This window comes from Bufo gargarizans, chromosome 4 (genome assembly GCF_014858855.1).
Source record: "Bufo gargarizans isolate SCDJY-AF-19 chromosome 4, ASM1485885v1, whole genome shotgun sequence".
Lineage (NCBI taxonomy): Eukaryota > Metazoa > Chordata > Amphibia > Anura > Bufonidae > Bufo > Bufo gargarizans.
This window is the reverse complement of record NC_058083.1, coordinates 80,553,812-80,577,634: the sequence shown is the minus strand read 5'-3', so window position 1 is coordinate 80,577,634 and position 23,823 is coordinate 80,553,812. Positions and strand designations below refer to the sequence as shown.

Below are 23,823 nucleotides of genomic sequence, written 5' to 3'. Positions count from 1 at the left end.
CCCTAAATTTCCATATTCTTTTGCATTCTGTCTTAAAGAGGTTCTCTGGGAATTAAGGAAATGAAAATGCTTAAATATTATTTTATAATAAATATAATCACAAATACCTTTCATTAGTTATAATGGCTCGTTTTGTCTAGGGAGCAATTGTTGAGAGAAATAAAATGGCCACCGTCCTATCAGTACACACAAAACCTGTCCTAATCACACAGCAGGACAAGTTACTTCACCACAATGAGCCATAGTGCTGCCTCATCCTCCCCTCTGCTCTGGTTCTTAGGAATCATAATCCTGAATACAGGCAAATCTCTGTGGGAATGGAGATGATGAGAAGACATGAGAGGAGGGTAGGGTGTGGAGAATGAGCAGCAGCACTTGATTACAGTCTCCATTACCACAGCAACACATTTCAACAGTCTGTACTTCATGTTTCCTCATGAACTAAATTCCCCAGAGATTCAGCTAAAGTTCTTGTCATCTGTATTCAGGATCATAATCCCTGACAAGTAGAGAGGAGGATGAGGCAGCTCTTTACCTCAGTGTTGTAAAGTAACTTGTCCTCATGTGTGATCAGGACAGGTTTTGTGTGAACTAATGGGACAGCGACCATTTTGTTTCCCCTAATAATTGCTCCCAGACAAAACAAGCCATTATAAATAATTAAAGGTATTTGAGAATTATTGAAAATATTTATAATGAAGTAATATTTAAGTATTTTCATTTTCTTAATTCCCGGAGAAACCCTTTAAGAATGCTATTATTTTCCACCATAACCATGTTATAATGGAAAATAATAAAGTGAAGTTCAGGTCCCCATTGACTTCAATGGGGTCCGAGTTCAGGGTCAAGTTTGGGTCCCGAATCCGAACTTTGACCAGAAGTTCAGCCGACCCTGGCGAAACCAAACTTCTACGGGTGGCTTTAGTCTCAGTGGAAGGGTAAACATCCCTGTGGATCCTGTATGGCAAAGGGGATGGGAGAGGGAGGTTAAGAGTAGAGCAAGATGTTAGGACATATGAAAATATGGTCAGATTGATAATTGTTTGTATTTCTTTTTTTGTTTTTAATATGTGATTAGAAATTTGTAATTTGTATTAGTAATAATAATAAAAATGCTTTGAAAAAAAAGGTAGATAGGAAAAAATTCAGTGCTGGGCTTCTCCACTATAGAGTTGTATCTAAAGAATGAACACACCTCTGCCTTTTCTATTAAACAGAACATAAAAATATCACACTTAACTAAATTAAATTATTTTTATATACTGTTTTTCTTTTTTTTACACTTTTTTAGGTTCCCCAGACCCACCCAGTGATCACAGCAGCGGTACTTCATCTCCTCTTTTTGACAGTGGTTTACATTTAAATGGAAATAATTCCAACACAGTACGTAACAAACGTTTTCCAAAAATATTATTTTCATATTGCTTTTCAAATGAATTAAAAAAAATTACAATAATGTTTTTAATGACATTGTTGCATTTAGGACAAACCTTTTTAACATTGTAGCATATAAAGAAAAGTTCAGGCATAAAGAAAAATTCCTGATTATACAGAATCTGTAACAGAGATTCAACCTACCATGTGCCATTGTAATAAATGTACCTTCTTATGTGGCAGAGATTATTTTGGATCTCTACAGGCACCAGAGCCTGGGTGTTACTTCCGCATCTCCAATTGCTTCATCGTTGTAGCCTAATGTGAATGTGTAAGGACCAATCTATTTTTTGGCGCAAAAGACAACCTGACATTAAAAAAGGAAAGCAAAATCTATTCATAACCATATGTATATTAACTGAATTTAAAACAGAAATGGCTTTGTAGCCTGGATATGTCTGTTGCTCATTTGTAGACGTTTCCTGTTATGTAAGCGTTGTATTGTGTGCTCTAAGTACTCTGATATCATTAATTTGCTGTTCTTCCTCCCCTCTCCCAGCATGTGGTCTAAGGAAGCAACTCTAGCTGTTTCACACTAGATGGGTGCACTTTACAAAAAATTACAGACAGGCAATATAGCCCTACAGGCCACAAGTGTAGGGACATATTATGGCCACTGTCTGGAACCACAGCCAGCAAACTTGGATACTGCTACCAGTGTTCCTTATCCATTTCAGTTGGTAGGATGCTAAGCCAACCCATTCACCCCCCACCCCCCGGGTTCTTCACCATAGGCTATGCAAGGCTGGGTGGACTTAGATGCTAGGCAAGCATGGTTATGCCTATGGAGTAAAGTAGCAAAGCTGGTGCAAGCTCACTATAGGAAGTTGTAGAAAAAGAGTAATATATGATAATCGGTGATATACACCATGAGTCATGCAGCTAAGGGAAGCCATATCATAGAAGGCATAAGACTCTTAAAATATAACATTTCATTGCAAAATAATAATAATGATAATCCTTAAAAGAAAATGAATGTCATGAACCTAGGTTCACTCAAAAAGAGACTGATCATAAGGGTAGGCAGTTGGGGGAGGGGATAACGAAACAGGGATAGGGAATATTTCCCTATCTTGATCCCTATATACCCCTTAGCCCAGAGACATGCCCTAATGGTGTATACTCTCTGTCATCGTGCCTTCTCTAAATGACCTTGTCATACCCTACTAAGCCCCAATGCGTTTCCCCCAAATGGGTTTTTCAGGGGGTAAAAGTAGATAGGGTATATAGTAAATGAAATTATAAACAATACAAGGGTTATATTGATTAGCAACTGGATACAATGAATAGAAAAGGAGGAGGAGGAGTAAAAAAATAAGTTATGTAGAAGTTATAAGCTCAAGCGTGATATCACACCTTACCATGATATCATGTCACAAAAGCCATTGAAAAAGGGAGGGGTGAAAGGAGTACTAAACAAGCAGGGTCAGAGCCAGCCATCAATACTGATTAATGCAAAAAATAATCATAGATACTGTACATGCAGGAATTGCTGTTTAGAGGTATATACAGGTCCTTCTCAAAAAATTAGCATATTGTGATAAAGTTCATTATTTTCTGTAATGTACTGATAAACATTAGACTTTCATATATTCTAGATTCATTACACACCAACTGAAGTAGTTCAAGCCTTTTATTGTTTTAATATTGATGATTTTGGCCACAGCTCATGAAAACCCAAATTTCCTATCTCAGAAAATTAGCATATCATGAAAAGGTTCTCTAAACGAGCTATTAACCTAATCATCTGAATCAACTAATTACCTCTAAACACCTGCAAAAAATTCCTGAGGCTTTTAAAAACTCCCAGCCTGGTTCATTACTCAAAACCGCAATCATGGGTAAGACTGCCGACCTGACTGCTGTCCAGAAGGCCATCATTGACACCCTCAAGCGAGAGGGTAAGACACAGAAAGAAATTTCTGAACGAATAGGCTGTTCCCAGAGTGCTGTATCAAGGCACCTCAGTGGGAAGTCTGTGGGAAGGAAAAAGTGTGGCAGAAAACGCTGCACAACGAGAAGAGGTGACCGGACCCTGAGGAAGATTGTGGAGAAGGACCGATTCCAGACCTTGGGGGACCTGCGGAAGCAGTGGACTGAGTCTGGAGTAGAAACATCCAGAGCCACCGTGTACAGGCGTGTGCAGGAAATGGGCTACAGGTGCCGCATTCCCCAGAAACAGCGGCAGAAGCGCCTGACCTGGGCTACAGAGAAGCAGCACTGGACTGTTGCTCAGTGGTCCAAAGTACTTTTTTCGGATGAAAGCAAATTTTGCATGTCATTCGGAAATCAAGGTGCCAGAGTCTGGAGGAAGACTGGGGAGAGGGAAATGCCAAAATGCCTGAAGTCCAGTGTCAAGTACCCACAGTCAGTGATGGTCTGGGGTGCCATGTCAGCTGCTGGTGTTGGTCCACTGTGTTTTATCAAGGGCAGGGTCAATGCAGCTAGCTATCAGGAGATTTTGGAGCACATCATGCTTCCATCTGCTGAAAAGCTTTATGGAGATGAAGATTTCATTTTTCAGCACGACCTGGCACCTGCTCACAGTGCCAAAACCACTGGTAAATGGTTCACTGACCATGGTATTACTGTGCTCAATTGGCCTGCCAACTCTCCTGACCTGAACCCCATAGAGAATCTGTGGGATATTGGGAAGAAAAAGCTGAGAGACGCAAGACCCAACACTCTGGATGAGCTTAAGGCCGCTATCGAAGCATCCTGGGCCTCCATAACACCTCAGCAGTGCCACAGGCTGATTGCCTCCATGCCACGCCGCATTGAAGCAGTCATTTCTGAAAAAGGATTCCCGACCAAGTATTGAGTGCAGAACTGAACATAATTATTTGAAGGTTTACTTTTTTTGTATTAAAAACACTTTTCTTTTATTGGTCGGATGAAATATGCTAATTTTTTGAGATAGGAAATTTGGGTTTTCATGAGCTGTATGCCAAAATCATCAATATTAAAACAATAAAAGGCTTGAACTACTTCAGTTGGTGTGTAATGAATCTAAAATATATGAAAGTCTAATGTTTATCAGTACATTACAGAAAATAATTAACTTTATCACAATATGCTAATTTTTTGAGAAGGACCTGTATATATATATATAAGGGGAAAAGAGTAATAGTGAAGGGGGGAATGTAATAATCCATTACTGCAGTCTGTTATGCAAATAATGTTGCATACAATACCATTGATATGTATTTTGTGTGCAATTATGCACAACATTTTATAGTTATAGGATATAATATATTTTATATGTATATGCAATTCTACAGTCATTGTAATACATTTGAATTCCCTGCATTTTCAGTTCTTATGTAAGACTGCATCTTTAATTAAATCCATTTTATTAATACATTTTAAACATAGTTCTCACAAGCAATTTTATATTAGCTATGAAGTTGGATGATGTGTGTGACCTTTAATTCTCTGCACACAGCGTTACTTTCCCTGAGTCTAGCCTAGAGACCCAGGTGACTAAATTCAGCTCTAACATATCATCTGTCATGTTCTTCAACCTTTGCCTTCATTTTCGATCATTTATGCTTATTTTACTCTCAGATTCTCACTTTAGCATGGATCAGCCTTTGCTTCTAAACCTTGAAAACAATTATCATCCTAGCCACTAAGTTTTTCCACCCTTATAATATTCTGTTATATCTATATCTAACCCTTGCTCTTCTATGGTTCGTCATCCTGCGCCCTGCTTGTGTCTATCTAATGGACGGACATATACAGTGTTATTTAGAAATGCTTTACTCCAGGTTTTTGGCATTAAAAAAAATTACTAAATTGGGCACAAGGGGACTTTTAGTGTTGTCACTTTTTAAAAAGTGGGTGAAGCTCAGTGGAAGGTGTGGGGCCACATCAAAATATAAATACCGGATCCGTGCTGATACTTTGGAACATCTGAACTGTCTGGTGTGAACTGTTTCCAAACCGGGTGGACTCCTAATAGGATTAGTTCCTCGGTTCACACCCTCCTTGTTTCCCTTTCCAGGGTCACAGACTGCCAGCAATACTGCTTCTCTGTGTTGTGGTCCCAGTGAACAATCTTAGCACGAATAGTGAAGTTCCACAAGCACAGATTGCGCAGAATAGACATTTATTTACTTACAAGATCGCTGTCCACAAATTGCATATAAAACTCCACTTCAAACCGCACAAAAGGTCCTTCCACACATCAACATAAGACTTCACTAAAAAGCCCGACCCGGGTTTCGCCCCGATTCATCAGGTGTTTTTTTGCCAATGGGGACAAAACGTAACTGAACAGAATGAAATGCTCCAAAATGCATTCCATTCCGTTTGGTTGTGTTCCAGTTTTCTTTTCGTCATGGGATGCAGAGCAAGACATATCCCACAATGCAAGTCAATGGGGACGGATCCATTTTCTCTGACACAATAGAAAACGGATCTGTCCCTCATTGACTTTCAATGGAGTTCATGATGGATCCGTCTTGGCTATGTTAAAGATAATACAACCGGATCCGTTCATAACAGATGCAGATGGTTGTATTATCAGTAACAAAAGCGTTTTTGCTGAGCCCTGCCAGATCCAGCACAAATGCAGGTGTGAAAGTAGCCTAACAAATGTACAGTCAGGTCCATAAATATTGGGACATTGACATAATTCTTAAATTTTTTGCTCTATACACAACCACGATGGATTCGAAATGAAACAAACAAGATGTGCTTTAACTGCAGACTGTCAGCTTTAATTTGAGGGTATTTACATCCACATCAGGTGAACGGTGTAGGAATTACAACACTTTGCATATGTGCCTCCCACTTGTTAAGGGGCCAAAAGTAATGGGACAGAATAATAATCATAAATCAAACTTTCACTTTTTAATACTTGGTTACAAATCCTTTGCAGTCAATTACAGCCTGAAGTCTTGAACGCATAAACATCACCAGACGCTGGGTTTCATCCCTGGTGATGCTCTGCCAGGCCTCTACTGCAACTGTCTTCAGTTCCTGCTTGTTCTTGGGGCATTTTCCCTTCAGTTTTGTCTTCAGCAAGTGAAATGCATGCTCAATCGGATTCAGGTTAGGTGATTGACTTGGCCATTGCATAACATTCCACTTCTTTCCCTTAAAAAACTCTTTGGATGCTTTTGCAGTGTGCTTTGGGTCATTGTCCATCTGCACTGTGAAGCGCCATCCAATGAGTTCTGAAGCATTTGGCTGAATATGAGCAGATAATATTGCCCGGAACACTTAAGAATTCATCCTGCTGCTTTTGTCAGCAGTCACATCATCAATAAATACAAGAGATCCAGTTCCATTGGCAGCCATACATGCCCACGCCATGACACTACCACCACCATGCTTCACTGATGAGTTGGTATGCTTAGGATCATGAGCAGTTCCTTTCCTTCTCCATACTCTTCTCTTCCCATCACTCTGGTACAAGTTGATCTTGGTCTCATCTGTCCATAGGATGTTGTTCCAGAACTGTGAAGGCTTGTTTAGATGTTGTTTGGCAAACTCTAATCTGGCCTTCCTGTTTTTGAGGCTCACCAATGGTTTACATCTTGTGGTGAACCCTCTGTATTCACTCTGGTGAAGTCTTCTCTTGATTGTTGACTTTCACACACATACACCTACCTCCTGGAGAGTGTTCTTGATCTGGCCAACTGTTGTGAAGGGTGTCTTTTTAACCAGGGAAATAATTCTTCGGTCATCCACCACAGTTGTTTTTCCGTGGTCTTCCGGGTCTTTTGGTGTTGCTGAGCTCACTGATGCGTTCCAAACAGTTGTTTTGGCCATGCCTAATGTTTTTGCTATCTCTCTGATGGGTTTGTTGTGTTTTTTCAGCCTAATGATGGCTTGCTTCACTGATAGTGACAGCTCTTTGGATCTCATCTTGAGAGTTGACAGCAACAGATTCCAAATGCAAATAGCACACTTGAAATGAGCTCTGGACCTTTTATCTGCTCATTGTAATTGGGATAATGAGGGAATAAACTTTTTACATTTAGTCTTTGAAAACGAATTGCCTCATCTTGACATGTGTATTTCTCTTTTTATACGAAAACTTAACCTTTATTATTCTTTGATTATCTTATTCTTATCTAACCTATCAAACTATCAACAAGTGTTCCCTTGGTGCTCTGCTATATTATTTTCTTCGGCCACTATTCTGGTAGCTGCGTGCTCGCTCCAGTTACTGCCTGTTTTTTTTTTTATCTGTGCGTGCCTTTTATTGCACTCTGCTAGGGTCTCCTGTTGCCTAAAATCCTATGCACTGCCCCCCGACATGATTCGCCATCTACATGGCATCCTCAGGAGATCGGGCAGTCTGCAGTGAGATCGATGTGGCGAGGTCTATTTATTACCTCCTATTGTTTAGCGTAATCGTATTCTGACCAATCGCTAGAGTCCTTATTAAAGTTCCTTAGATACAGACTACTTGATTGGATTCTGCTTACTTCGACTCCTCCTCTTGACATGACATCCCTAGTCTCGCGATTTAGCCTAGAGTCTCGCGCATGGAGCAGCTGAGAAGCCAATTGTCCCATTACTTTTGGTCCCTTAACAAGTAGGAGGCACATATGCAAACTGTTGTAATTCACCTGATTTGGATGTAAATACCCTCAAATTAAAGCTGATAGTCTGCAGTTAAAGCACATCTGGTTCGCTTCATTTCAAATCCATTGTGGTGGTATACAGAGCCAAAAAATTTAGAAACTTAGAATTGTGTCGATGTCCCAATATTTATGGACCTGACTTTATTAAGAGACATGTGCCTCTTAATAAATCGGCCCAAATCTTTATCAGGCATGTTTTTACTGGCACTGGTGTGTGAAAAACTGGTTTAGTAGATGGCCTTCACCATCTGTGAAGCCTGTCCAGGGGTGGGGTCAACAGTGCCCACAGGGTATTTGAACAAAAATGTTGCCAAGAACTTATAGGTTTAACATACTCTGCATCATCCCAGTCAAAGTTGCTGTAATTGTCTAAACTTCTTTGTGATTGACTGAAGATGCAATATTTGTGTGTCTGAGCAGTCTATATCCACTGATGTAGTATCAAGAGGAAGGAGTCCTGTAGCCTTCAGTACAAGGAGTTAACCAGTTCACTGTCTTTTGACCACACTAAACTGTTGGCAGCACTAAGTAGGTGCTTGGAAAATCATTACAAAGATGCCGTATGTGGATTAATGTGGATAGTAATGGTTTCCTGGTTGGGTGCTATAGCCATGACAAGCAGAGGAGAGGGGCTGTGAAGCAGTTCATTGCAGAGAGAAGACAGCACTTCACAATGCAACTCCTCCTCAACAATTTGACATACTAAAACTTCATATTCACTGTTATCCTGATAATAAAAGCTCCACTGAACGTATGCCTGTGCTGGTTTCATTAGGTCCTACCAAGTGCTGTCAGCAGTTTAGCTTTGTCAAAACGACTGACAGATCCCCTTTAATTATGTTACTGCCCTCAACTATCAGGGATATTATTATTTTTCCCTTCATTACTCCAAACCACTAGTAATGTTACCATCAACCCCTTCAATAACATAGAGTACCAGGGATGTGACCATAAACCCTTTCCTTGCACTACACCACAAGGGATGTTACAATTAACCTTACCTAGACTACCAGGGATGTTGACCACCGCTAGCAGGCAACTTAAGACCATCTGCCCATTTTCTGGAGAGATACTGTTAAAGCATTATTTATTTTTGACTTTTTCATAGTAATTATGGCAAGACATAAATTGCAGGCATGTTGGTGGAAAGGGGTCTCTCACTTTTTTCTGAGCCATAAAACTTACTAACTTACTAGTCCCTTACATGCACTATAATAGACAGTAGCTGCTAGCTGCTTTTTGGGTGACTGTGGGACCCCTATCTGCTGGGTGCTGGGTCCATGTTCAACTGCACAGGTTGCACATATGGTATGTATCAATGCTATTATGCAAGTTCTGCATGACCCTTGTTACCCTTTGTGGGCATGTAGAAAATAATTTGTAAAGTTCTGTTTTAATATGTGAATGAGGGGTACAAAGCAGATTTTCAAGTCTGCATTGGATGACTCTATAGTGTTACAAAGTGGCTTCCTTCCAATATCAATCTGACATCTTCTGCCTCTGTAAGTATTTATTTCAGTAGGTCAGTAAATATTATATAATATTGTATTTATGTAGAATCCTTTTGTACTATAAAATATTTTGGCCTGTGTCTAGTGCCATTACCTATATAGAGTCATTTAGCGTACATATATGTTTTGTATATTATTTGCCAATTAATAATCTGCATTTCAGAATGGGATTTCAGGTGTGCAGAAATAGGAACTGTTTGAAGCTCAATTGATTTTGGTATTCTATTTTTGTTGTATTGTACATAGATTTTTTAAATCTCCCTTTTCAGGCCCCCTCATCACCTTCCTCACCTACTATTCAAGAACCCAAATATGAAAAGAGATGGATAGATGAACTTTCAATCCCTTTACTAATGGCTCGAATTTCAAGGTTCAAGGCTTCAACAATAAAGTTAAGGTTTGTATTAGTAGAACTCAAACCAATGAGGCATATAATTGGTGTCTATATATTTTCCAAATTAAAGGAGTTGACTAACCTGTAAGTCAAAATGATATAGTGTTCGGAATGTGTGGGCAATAAGTAAAAAATCCACTGATCTCTTCCATGCAGCTCCTCTCCAGCCCTAGTGGTCCTGTCCTACTGCTTCTAGTCCTCTGTGAACCAGAAGTCAGATGTACTGCTGCGGCCTTTTATTGGCTACAGTGTTGCACATGACAATGGCCGAGATGTCACACTTATGGTGGACGGGACCATTGGCGCTGGAACAGAACTGGAAGAGGTGAGTGACATTATTTATTTATTTGTTTTTATTGTACACACATTCCATTCATTATTTTATTTTCACTTAGGGGTTGGATAACCCCTTTAATATTAAATTCTCACCCCTGGGACCTGCACCTATCAAGATTGTCATAACACCCATAGAGCTAAATTGATAGACCATTCTCTGTCCTGGCTAATAAAGTTGGAGGGACCTTTTAAATGATATCCTAATAAGTCATTTGATTAAGGGTTGTTCAGTTGGGACAAACAATTTAAGCTAAAAAAAAGGGTCCTTTGCACTTGGTCTTGATGACCTAACATGATTCATTTGTTTCCTGCCCAAAATCTTACAATTAATTGTCACTGCCATAAATTTGTTATACTGTGATTTTGGCATGTATTGCAGAGTTAAAAAAAAAATGCATCTAAAATTGTGCTAAATTTTCGGCTTTTGTCTTCTCACTCCAAAACAAGTGGGAGTGGTAAAGCTGTAATTATATATTTTGACTTATCAAGGTCAAGGATTAACCAAATATTGGTGAAAATATAAGGTTATTTATAAAAAGTAAAAAAATAAAATAAAATATTCCAGACAATTCTAAATGTACCAAATTTAGAGGACCTATCACTTTCAGCATGCTGCATAACTTTGTAGCCAGCTAATTCCAGGTGCTTTTCTTTTAATTCTAGCCTAAGTGGCCATAGATAGTCCTCTCAATTTACTGCTAATTGTCAGCTGCACTTGAACATGCCTTCATTTTGGGTTGCTGATTCAGGTATCGCAATTAGTGGTAAATTGTGAGTAGCTCTTGGTTGGACCATTAGTTACTTGATTGGTATAACAACTTACTAGATTTCAGAAATAGGGAATACCCATTAGTAAAAGAGGTAACTGGTGATTAAGTCCTGACTGGGTGAAAACTGATATTATATTATCATTCTTGCATTCTAACCATGCTATTCCTTGCAAGTCCAGTAAATAAGAAAGGATCCTTATCTCTTGATTAGAATGGAGAGGGATTACAAATAGTGCTACTGCACTGGAGGACTTTTCCGGTATTTTTTTACGGTGGGTTCACATCAGGTTTTATGCCTCATGTTTTATGCCTGTGTATCCTGCGCAGTCCAGTAAAAAAAAAGTATATGTTTTTTTTCTTTACAATGGAACTCTGTGGTGAATGTATGCCACTGTATGGCATCAGTCTGAGGCATCCGATTAACGTTTTTTTGTATAAATTAAATGAATAGGAAAAAAGTGATGTGAACCCAGCCTTACAGACACAGTCCATTGATTTAACCACCTCAGCTCCCCTAGCTTAAACCACCTTAATGACCAGACCACTTTTTACAATTCTGCACTACACTACTTTCACCGTTTATTGCTCGGTCATACAACTTACCACCCAAATGACTTTTACCTCCTTTTCTTCTCACTAATAGAGCTTTCATTTGGTGGTATTTCATTGCTGCTGACATTTTAACTTTTTTTGTTATTAATCGAAATTTACAGATTTTTTTTTGCAAACAAATGACATTTTTCACTTTCAGTTGTAAAAACTACATTTATATATACATTTTTCTCAAAATTTATTGTTCTACATGTCTTTGATGAAAAAAATGCAATAAGTGTATATTTATTGGTTTGCGCAAAAGTTATAGCGTTTACAAACTATGGTACAAAAATGTGAATTTCCGCATTTTGAATCAGCTCTGACTTTCTGAGCACCTGTCATGTTTCCTGAGGTTCTACAATGCCCAGACAGTAGAAACACCCCACAAATGACCCCATTTCGGAAAGTAGACACCCTAAGGTATTTTCTGATGGGCATAGTGAGTTCATAGAAGTTTTAATTTTTTGTCACAAGTTAGCGGAAAATGATGATTTTATTTTTCTTACAAAGTCTCATATTCCACTAACTTGTGCCAAAAAATAAAAACTTCCATGAACTCACTATGCCCATCACAAAATACTTTGGGGTGTCTTCTTTCCAAAATGGGGTCACTTGTGGGGTATTTATACTGCCCTGGCGTTTTAGGGGTCCTAATGCGTGATAAGTAGTTTGAAATCAAAATGTGTAAAAAATGCCCTGTGAAATCCTAAAGGTGCTCTTTAGAATTTGGGCCCTTTTGCCCACCTAGGCTGCAAAAAAGTGTCACACATGTGGTATCGCCATACTCAGAAGAAGTAGGGCAATGTGTTTTGGGGTGTATTTTTACATATACCCATGCTGGGTGAGAGAAATATCTCTCTAAAAGTCAACTTTTCCCATTTTTTTATGCACATGTGTTACACTTTTTTGCAGCCTAGGTGCACAAAGGGGCCCAAATTCCTTTTAGGAGGGCATTTTTAGACATTTGGATTCCAGACTTCTTCTCACGCTTTAGGGCCCCTAAAATGCCAGGGCAGTATAAATACTCCACATGTGACCCCATTTTGGAAAGAAGACACCCCAAGGTATTCCATGAGGGGCATGGCAAGTTCATAGAAGATTTTTTTTTTTTGGGCACAAGTTTCAGGAAATAGATTTTTTTTTCTCACAAAGTCTCCCTTTCTGCTAACTTGGGACAAAAAGTTCAATCTTTCATGGACTCAATATGCCCCTCAGCGAATACCTTAGGTTGTCTTCTTTCCAAAATGGGGTAATTTGTGTACTGCCCCAGCATTTGAGGGTCTCCACAATCATTACATGTATGGCCAGCATTAGGAGTTTCTGCTATTTTCCTTATATTGAGCATACAAGTAATGAGATATTTTTTTTTCGTTCAGCTTCTGGGCTGAAAGAAAAAATGAACGGCACAGATTTCTTCATTCGCATCGATCAATGTGGATGAAAAAATCTCTGCCAAAAAAAAAAAGGAGGGGAAAAGCATCTGCCAGGGCATAGGAGCTCCACCCCAACATCCAAACCCACTCAGCTTGTATGCCATGGCAAACCCAATTTCTCCATTCACATCAATCGATGTGGATAAATAAATCATTGGCGGGATTTTTTTTATATATATATATATATATATATATATATATATATATAAAGTGTTTGCCAAAGCATATGAACACCAAATACTCATAAGCCTCGGCAAACATATATTTTTTACTGCAGAGGAGAAATCTCGTCTTTCCGCGCCGCATACACTGACATTTGTGTAATCTGACAGCAGCGCAATGCTTCTGTCAGAATGCACATCAGTGCTGCAGCTGGTTCATCGGTTGGTCCACCTAGAAGGTAAAAAAAAACAGGCCGCAACACAATAAATTTATTAACTTTAACTTTATATAACATTTGAACAGAACATTAACTTTTATAAACTTTATTGAACTTTTGGAACAGAACATTAACTTTTTTGCTTACCGGTGATTTTTTTTTTTTTTTTTTTTTTTCCATGGGACAATATGCAAAGCGCAAATCGCCCAGAGATGTGGCGAAGTACATTATGAACTTTGTGCCAGGTGAAAGGAGAGGTTTGCAGTAGCTGTGAGTGAAAGGGCCCTAAGAGCCCTGTGTGCCTGTCCTGTGTGACGCAATCCCTATACTAATAGTAAACCTGTGTGTAGTACTTCCGGAAACACTCCCCTAATCATAGGGCAGGGTGGTCAGGGCAGTCAGGACAGAAATAGCGGGTGTCACGCCTTATTCCACTCCTGCTACAGACACAACATTTTATTCCGGGTGGCGCTTGGTTTGAGGTACCAGCAACGACATTGGGGAAATGTCGCTCGTGTAGACGGCTCACTACACTGGTGGTTGGGGCCACGGAACCTCCTGGATACAGGAGGTTCTCGATGATCTCTTCCTGAAATTTGAGGAAGGATCTTGTTCTCCCAGCCTTACTGTAGAGAACAAAACTATTATACAGTGCCAATTGAATTAAATATACAGATATCTTCTTATACCAGCATCTGGTCCTGCGGGAAAGTAAATAAGGAGCCAACATCTGGTCATTGAAGTCCACCCCTCCCATGAGCAAATTATAGTCGTGGACCGAGAGGGGCTTTTCAATGACACTGGTTGCTCGTTCAATTTGTATTGTCGTGTCTGCGTGAATGGAGGAGAGCATGTAAACGTCACGCTTGTCTCTCCATTTCACCGCGAGCAGTTCTTCGTTACACAAGGCAGCCCTCTCCCCCCTTGCAATACGGGTGGTAACAAGCCGTTGGGGGAAGCCCCGGTGACTAGGTCGCGCGGTGCCACAGCAGCCAATTTGTTCTAAAAACAAATGCCTGAAGAGGGGCACACTTGTGTAAAAATTGTCCACACAAAGTTGGTACCCCTTGCCAAATAAGGGTGACACCAAGTCCCAGACTGTCTTCCCACTGCTCCCCAAGTAGTCAGGGCAACCGACCGGCTCCAGGGTCTGATCTTTAACCTCATTGACTCGAAATTTGTGGGTATAGCCTGTGGCCCTTTCACAGAGCTTATACAATTTGACCCCATACCGGGCGCGCTTGCTTGGGATGTATTGTTTGAAGCCAAGGTGCCCGGTAAAATGTATAAGGGACTCGTCTATGCAGATGTTTTGCTCAGGGTTATACAAATCTGCAAATTTGGTGCTAAAGTGGTCTATGAGGGGCCGAATTTTGTGGAGCTGGTCAAAAGCTGGGTGGCCTCTGGGACGAGAGGTGCTGTTGTCACTAAAGTGCAGGAAATGCAGGATGGTCTCAAATCGTGTCCTGGACATGGCAGCAGAGAACATGGGCATGTGATGAATTGGGTTCGTGGACCAATATGACCGCAATTCATGCTTTTTTGTTAGGCCCATGTTGAGGAGAAGGCCCAGAAAAGAAAAGTTTTAAATTCGGAAACTTGGATGGGTTTCCACCGGAGAGACTGGACATAAAATCTTCCCGGGTTGGCGGCTATAAATTGAGTGGCATACCGGTTTGTTTCTGCCACGACTAAGTCCAAGAGCTCCGCAGTCAAGAACAGCTCAAAAAAGCCCAGTGCCAATCCGATCTGAGCTGTCTCAACCCGAACTCCAGACTGGGCGATGAAAGGAGGAACTGCCGGTGCGGCTTAAGTTGGGGGCTGCCAATCAGTGTTTGCCAGCACCTCAGGGACTCTAGGGGCTCTACGGGCCTGTCTGTGCGGTGGCTGCGACGGGGGAACTAATGCACGTGCCACTGTACCAGCTTCAACTGCCCTTCTGGTGCTCGCCACTTCACCATGTTGTACGGCAGTGCTGGTACTAGGTCCAGGATGGGCTGCGCTGCTGGTGTAGGCCTCACCACGTAATCCGACAGCGCCAGCCCCACTCTGCTGCCCTTGAAGCGGATCCTGTGCAACCTGTGGTCTAGCAACATGGGGCCGGGTACACCTGGTGGTATCAGGGACCTCAACCTCATCGTCCGAACTTTGGGTCAGACTGCCACTGCTTTCTACAGGTTCGTCAGATGAGGGTTCCCATTCCTCATCCGACTGGGTCAGAAGGCTGTATGCCTCTTCAGAAGAATACCCCTTACTTGCCATTTGGTCAACTAAATTTAGGGGGTTTTCCCTGAGACTACCCAAGAAAAAAAGCAAGCCTGTCTTACAAATGGGAGTACCGGAACGAAGTACCGGAAGCCGCTGCGATTGATAAAACATATCAAAACTGATTTTTTTTTATCGCCGCAGCGCTTGTAAAGTGATTGTGCAGTGATAAAAAAAAATATTAATTTTGTCACTGCGGCGGGGCGGGCGTGGGTGAACGCACGTGTGGGCGACCGATCAAGCCTGATCGGGCAAACACTGCGTTTTGGGTGGAGGGCGAACTAAGGTGACACTAATACTATTATAGATCTGACTGTGATCAGTTCTGATCACTTACAGATACTATAAAAGTACCAATGCTGATTAGCGATACTCTAATCAGCTAATCAGTGACTGCGGTGCAGTGGGCTGGGCGCTAACCGACGCTAATTATTTAATAAAGGGGCCTAAACTAACCTAAAACCTAACCGTCAATACTAGTGAAAAAAAAGTGACAGTTTACAGTGATTGACCAAGGGGTGATCAAGGGGTTAATTGGGGTGATGGAGGGTGATCTGGGGCTAAGTGTAGTGTTTGGTGTACTCACAGTGATGTGTGCTCCTCTGCTGGGACCAACCGGCGAAAAGGACCAGCAGAGAGCACAGAAGCCATTTAACACCTTATATTTATAAATATAAGGTGTTAAATGGCTTCTGATTAAAAAAAAATTAAAGTCACCAGCCTGCCAGCGATGATCATTGGCTGGCAGGCTGGTGACGAACTTCTCCTTTAACGATTCCCGGCCCGCACTGCGCATGTGCGGGCCGGCTATGCTCGAAATCTCGCGTCTCGCGAGAGGACGCATCCGCGCGTCCAGGAGGAATAACAAGGGCCGCCGCCAGGACGCAATCCTGCGTGCGGCGGTCCTGAGGCGGTTAAATGGCAAATGTCTAATGTTTCATTTCTCCAGTTGTGGTGCTGCAGGTAAAATTGAATACTTAGGGGAATTGATCATAACAATAATATTTGAGGTCAGTTTTGCTCAAGTCTGCATTGGCTTAACTTATGTCATATTTATCAAATGTTGCATGTTGTTTGATAAATGTATCTTATGCTTAAAACTAAGGCTGAGTTCACATCAGCATTCAGCCTTTCCGTTCTCCTGCTCCGTATAGGGAGCACAACTTTTGTCTCCGCTCCAAAATCATCTTCTGAGAGGAAACCTAACGGACCCCATTATAGTCTATAGGGTCCGCAGGCTCCGTTCGGCTCAGTTATGTGCCGAATCCATCCTTTTCATTCTCCTGCTCCTAAATGGAGCAGGAGAACGGAAAGGCTGAACGCTGATGTGAACTCAGACTTATACTTCTGTCTAAAAAAGCTACTCCAGTTTTCCTACTCCACCCTCCTACTAGAGTAGGATTGCAACTTTTTTGTGACTTTTTCACCCACATTATAAAACTGGAATGAGTGGTCTAAAAATGTTTTAATCCAGAATTCTGTAGGGAAGGCATGATAAATCAGGGCCTGTCAGGATTCGCCCCAGCTCACAGCTGAATGCTGGGGTCCAAGCAGGAGCAGCTGTGAGCTGGGGCGAATCCTGACAGGCCCTGATTTATCATGCCTTCCCTACAGAATTCTGGATTAAAACATTTTTAGACCACTCATTCCAGTTTTATAATGTTGGACAGATTTAGTAATTCTGTAGATGGTGTAAACTTAGATGGTGGCTGGGTATTTGCGCTTTAGTTCAAAGGCCTGGGGTATAGACATCTGTATGCTGCGCTGGGACAGAAGTGGATGTGCTAGCTGATGGTGCTTGTGAAGGTCCAGGTGCATGGCGGGAGGCATCCGGCCTGCATCTTGGACAGGGGAATGGCTAGCACGTAACATAGGGGAAGAGGAGGCCTTGGTGTGACCCGCAGACACTGGTTGTGGACCCAGGCGTTCGGCCCACCTATTAGGCTGTTTTGATGTCATGTGGCGGATCATGCTGGCGGTGGTGAGGTTGCTGATGTTCACGCCCCTGCTAATTTTGGTACAGAACAGGTTGCAAATGACAATTCTTTTATCGTCCGCACTTTCCTCAAAAAAGTGCCAGACTGCGGAACACCTACCCCTTAGCAATGGAGATTGCCGCAAGGGGGTGCTCCGGGGAACAGTTGCAGGCCTGTGTGGTGTGGCTCGCCTTCTCCCTTTTGCCACCCCAATGCCTCTTCCAGCCTGTTGCGGTGCTGCGGATCCCTCCCCCTCTGTACTCTTGTCCTCGCTCGGCTTGCCATCTTTCCAGGTTGGGTCAGTTACTTCATCGTCCAGCACCTTCTCTTCCACTTCCTCACGCTGGTCATCCTCCTGACTTGTTGACCTAACAACAACCTCAGTTATTGACAACTGTGTCTCATTCTCATCATCAACCTCTTGAGACACTAATTGCGGTTGACTTATGGGCAACTGTGTCTCATCGTCATCATCCACCTCATGAAACACTAATTGCCATTTCCCACCGTCTTCTTCTTATGACTATGAATGCTCAAGAGTTTGGGAATCAGGGCACAAGATCTCCTCATGTCCCTTTTCAAGCGGGCTTGGCGAGAGGCCCAAATTAAGGAATGGCGATGAAACCAGCTCCTTGGAATATCCGAGTGTGGGATCACTTGTTTGCCAAGACTCTCCATGGTGGGTGGAAGGAGTATCAGGGTGAGGATTCTGTTGACCAGACTCTTGGCTACTGAGACTGGACTTGGTGGAAAACAGGGTGGTGCTTAACCGACTGGAAGCATTATCTGCTGCAATCCAACCGACCACCTGGTTGCAATGGTCTGATTTCGAGAGTGGTGTCCTCTGCCGCCCTGCAAACTGGGACATGAAGCTAGGTATCGTGGATGAGTGTGTTTCTTGTGCTCTGGCAGCAGGCACAGTTTCACCGCGCTCAGCGCCACAGCCTCTACGTGCACCATCAGCAGCATGGCCACTTCCCCATCCCTTACTGCTTGCCTTCAGCATATTAAATGGTATATATGCTTGCAAGTATGTCACACGTACAGTAGCGCAGGTTTTGTAAGTGTATGCACAAATAAAGTACACAGAATTTCACAGATATTTTTAGGATGCGCACACGTTAAACAGGAGGTATAGATCAAGTAATTTTGCTGTCACCACCGCCCAAAAAAAAATTACACTGAATGAATGTCAATGAAATTTAGGATGCGCACACGTTAAACAGGAGGTATAGCGCAAGTAATTTCGCTGTCACCACCGCCTAAAAAAAAATTACACTGAATTAATGTCACTGATATTTAGGTTGCACACATGTTAAACAGGAGGTATAGCGCAAGTAATGTCGCTGTCACCACCGCCTAATAAAAAATTACACTGAATTAATGTCACTGATATTTAGGATGGGCAAACCCTTTACAGGAGATGTAGCGCAGGTAATGTCGCTGCCACCAGCAGCAAAAAAATTTGACTGAATGTCACTGATATTTCAGATACGCAAACGTTATACAGGAGATGTAGCGCAGGTAATTTAACTGTCCACAGCGGACACTGTCTATGGAAAAAGTACACTGGATGTCACTGATATTTTTAGGCTGCGCACATGTTACACAGGAGATGTAGCGCAGATAATGTCGCTGTCTGCAGCGGCCAAAGAATTGCAAGCTATTTAGTGCAGGTTGTGCTAAAAATATATTTTGCTGTCAGATACAACTATAGTCCTTAATAGGACTTTTGGGTTTCTAAGAAGTTTTAGCACTTTAGCGCACTATCTTTCCCTTCTGCTCTCCAGCTCTCCCTGACTAATACTGAGCCGAACACGAGTCATCGGGTGCTATATAGCAAACATGGCTACGGCATAACAGTGAATGGTAGTACTTACCTGCACATTTATGGCTGCATAGCAGCCAACAAACATGCAGGGATGAGACTCGAGCATCGCACTCGAACATGTGGTATTCTGACGAACACTAATTTTTATGCCAAAATTCATACAACCTAGGCTCTGCCCCTTTCTTGTGAAGCTCCACCTACATTTTGCTAAGCCGTACTCCTTTTTGAGCATGTCGGAAAAAGGTGCAGAAATCCCAGATATGCGAAATTGTGCCAATTTGGGCCATTTTGCATCACTTTTTTAGACAGATTTTTGACACAGAGACATTAGTAAATCTGGACCTGTATGATTAGCTTTTTGTCAAAGGACATTTATTTTTTTCCAATGTTGAACTTAAGGACAAAAACGTTATAAGCAATTTTTGATCATAAACTTCAGAATAGTCAGTATGGAAAATTATTTCACAGACTAAGTTTTTTTTTATTTTTATTATTTTTTATTCTTAGATGAATAGTAACATAGTAAGATGTCTGATTGCACAGATCAGGTAAGGCATCAGTCAGACTACATTCACATAGCTGTTTCCATTTTGCAGGCCGCAAAATGCGGGATACCAGACAAGTGTACACCGCACTTTTCGCAAGCCCCATTGTCAAAATGCCTAACAAACAAGAATAGGACACATTCTATCATTTGCGGCACAACAAATGATATCCATGTGCTAACCGCAGTTTCTGCAGCCCCCTATAACTAAATAGGTCTGCGTGTAATCTTTGAAAAATGTGGATTGGACGTGGACTGAAAATACGGTCATGTAAATGAGGCCTTAATGTAGTTCTCCGGGACAAGCAACTGTGCCTAAAAATTCAGCTTGCCTCATCAGTCACATTCGAGTGAGTGCAACAATCTGCAGTACCAGGCATCATTACTCTTGTGAAAGAATCAAGGTGCCTGTTAACAACATGTATGGGAGCCACAGCCCCTACAGTGAGCTGTAAGTGGGGGTCCTGGAGATCAAACTCCCACCAATGAAACATTGACAGCCTATCCTAAGATGTTGGATCTGCAGAACTCTGACCAAAAGCTGTAATTATGAAACATGTCAGAGTAAGATTGTCTACCCTCACTCTAAATATACAGGGGGAGATTTATTAAGAGTGCTGTGAGATTCACCATAATTATTAGGAAGTGCATAATTAATAATAATTGTGGTGCATTTCAACTGACCTCAATGCCAGACAGGATTTGGCTAGATTTCAAGTGTAATGTGTGCAAGTTTTATGGTGCTAAAATTGCGAAATGTGTTGAGTTGCAACAGTTACGCCTGCGACCAGCCTCCTCCCAACTCATGCCCTGCCTACTTTTTTGCAAAAGTGGTTAGAGGGTAAGAAAAGGTCTAAGAGCAGGGGCGTAGCTATAGGGGGTGCAGAGGTAGCAGTCGCTACCAGGCCCAGGAGCCTGAGGGGGCCCAAAGACCCTTGTGCCACATAAGAAGACACCAGTGTTATAGAAAGACACCAAGGGGTTAGGTCAAGGATTTGGCATGGGGGGGTCTACTGTTTTTTGAAGGCTATGTGCTTCCCTACCAACAAAACACGGAGGGAGGAGGGAGGAGGAAGGAGGAAGGAGGAGGGAGGAGGAGGAGGAGGAGGGGGGGGGGCAAGCTGAACCCTTGGACCAGGGCCCATGAGACTTTAGCTATGCCACTGTCTAAGAGTCACACATTTTTGAACAAAATGGGACTAACATGAAAAAATTACCACTTTAGTTTTCTTTCTAAAACATACTTTGTATAGTGCCTGCAAGTAATAAACCCATTGTAAGCTTAAAGTGATTGTCAAAAGATCTGAAATTACCTTATAATAACAGCTTTCATTAATGTCTCCTGTCCCTTTCCACTGGTCCCATAAAAGACCGTTGCTATGGCTTGTCTGTCTTCCTTTTATTATAACAGAAGACAGAGGGGCGGTCCTCCACACTGCATGCCTGCATTAGGCTTCAGAGTGAGGAGGTGTGTCTCAATAATCCAATCTGATTGGCTGGCAGGAAGCTGCTGGGTAAAACAAGTGTGCATGTAAAGTAAGGGAAGGCAGTTTTGGCCTCAGAGAACTGGCAGCAGAGCCATCTTGAGAAGATCCTCATATTGTAGAGGCTAAAACAGCTGTAACTAAGGGGAAAACGCAAGGTAAACAATGGTACGTATGTGAAGAAGCTAAAGATTGCTTTATGCATAATATTGCAGCAGTAGTAACATATCCTAAAATTGATTTTTTTATTTTATTTATGAAAACATGACCGTTACACTTTAAATGTTTAATATGAAGGTCTCCAACTGGTAGAGAGGGTCTGTCACTGTTTACAATGTCGCAAGGATCCCCATGACAAGGTACCATGGAATCTACAGCTTACCAAACTGACGAGTAAATGCTATACAATAAGCTGATACATCGTAAATCATTAAGTAATGGTCAATGTCTTCTGTTTATGATAGACCAAACTCGTTTGAACTTCTGGCCCAAGATGGAGTCAGCTCTGGGACCCTCCAGTTTAACTCAGCGCATGACAGTGCAGACTGGCTACGAGCAATATCTACAAACATTAGCGATCTGACTTTACAAAATGTAAGTTAATTACGTGTTTTGATGCTACTGGACTAATAATATGTATACAGAATAAAGAAAGAAGGAAGGGCTGCAGTTCTTTTGGTTTTCTTCTTCTTATGTTATTCCCTCAACAGCTCACCAATCATTTATAGGACTAGGAAATGATGAAAGACATCAATAGGTATGAAGTGCTGCAGTCTTCAACTGCAGCACATCAACTGCGGATTGTATGTGAAAAAAATGTATATAGTTTACAATTCATAACAAGGCATTTCCTTGCAAGCTAAATTTTTTTTACTTAAAGCTGTTCATAAGATGCCAGGACTCCTGGATAGTGATGTGTGTCTCATGAAAAAGTCTTCCTAGCACCATGGTGTGCTTCAGGCTTTGCCTGGAATAGTCTCAGTTCATTATCCAGAGTGTCTGACAGCAGTTGTGCAAATGGGCACTGCCATAAGAGGTGCAAGGGTGTTCCTCCTGCAAATGGGCACCTTGAGCAGTTCCAAGTGTTGCATAACCCACAGGCATACATGCAAGTTCACAGGGACAAGCCCCAAAATGGCCATCCATGCCAGATCTTTCTGTTTATAGTTTTAACTAGACATTAAGCTCATTACAATAACGGGCGCTAGAACAGTAGTGCATAAACATTAGTAGGAACAGTCTATATTAAATGGCAAGGGAACTTGACCACACTGACTGGTGGCTGTGGCTGGTGGCTGAGATTGCTGACTGTGGCTGGTGGCTGAGACTGCTGACACTGACTGGTAGCTATGGCTGAGACTGCTGGCTGCGGCTGACACGGCTGGCACTGTGACTGGTGACTGTGGCTGTACGACTGGCACTGACTGCTGGTGCTGAGACTGCTGGTAGCAACTGGTAGGTCAGACTGCTGACAGGGGCTCCTCTCTATATGACTAATAGTGCTGTGACGAACAGAATGGCGACTGGGACTGACAAACAGAAATGGTGGGACTCCAACCAGTTTGCCGGCGCGTAGGTGAGTGCGGTGCAGGCGGCATGTGGGGCGCCGTATCCTGATTGGTTGGCACACTGGTGTGAGCGGCACGGGGGGCATGTTATTATAGGGTTATTCCTGCAGTATAGAAATCTTTTGCTAGAGGTAGTTGTGCATTGTGTGTGTGTGTATGTATATACAGTATATAAATATATATATATATATATATATATATATATATATATATATATAGTGAGGCAGTGACAGGCCTCACGGCTGCTAGGGGAGAGATATGGCAGGAGTTTTAATTTCTTCGCTGTCAATCAGCAGGTCAGAGGCCGCACAAGGTGGAACAATCTGTCTGGGATAGGAGCCCAGTCCAGACTGTTAGGCGGAGGAAGAGTCTGTGTGCAGCAGAGGCCTGGGAAGGCTCTGTACAAGTGGGCTCAGCTGAGCTGGCTGAGGGGCCATGGGGCTAGGTGATAGCCTAAACTTTGGGGGACTCCGCAAAGTCTTGGAATCGACGGTCGGTAGGCCAGGGTGAGGAGGACTTCTGGGCCACAATCCCCCAAAAGGTACTGGACTTTGTTACAGCCTGGAAGTGCTGGATTGTTAGGCTGGGAAAACCCGCATGTTCTTCCCGTGTGTGAACGGGGCTTTCAGTGAGGTAGGGAGTCCTCATGTTTAGTTAGAACCCAGCCGGGCAGGTGTTTTATTTGTATTGTTTGTTTTGGTT

The 23,823-nt window shown here is 42.2% G+C and overlaps 1 protein-coding gene across 1 annotated transcript in view; it reads left to right on the top strand.

The window, feature by feature from the left end:
• SNTG2 (syntrophin gamma 2) overlaps positions 1 to 23,823 on the top strand; it is a 450,805-nt gene that overhangs the window by 177,843 nt on the left and 249,139 nt on the right. The window contains exons 8-10 of the mRNA XM_044290991.1: positions 1,292 to 1,383; positions 9,817 to 9,944; positions 22,018 to 22,147. Coding sequence (XP_044146926.1) covers positions 1,292 to 1,383; positions 9,817 to 9,944; positions 22,018 to 22,147 — 350 coding nt within the window. The remainder of the gene's footprint in view (positions 1 to 1,291; positions 1,384 to 9,816; positions 9,945 to 22,017; positions 22,148 to 23,823) is intronic.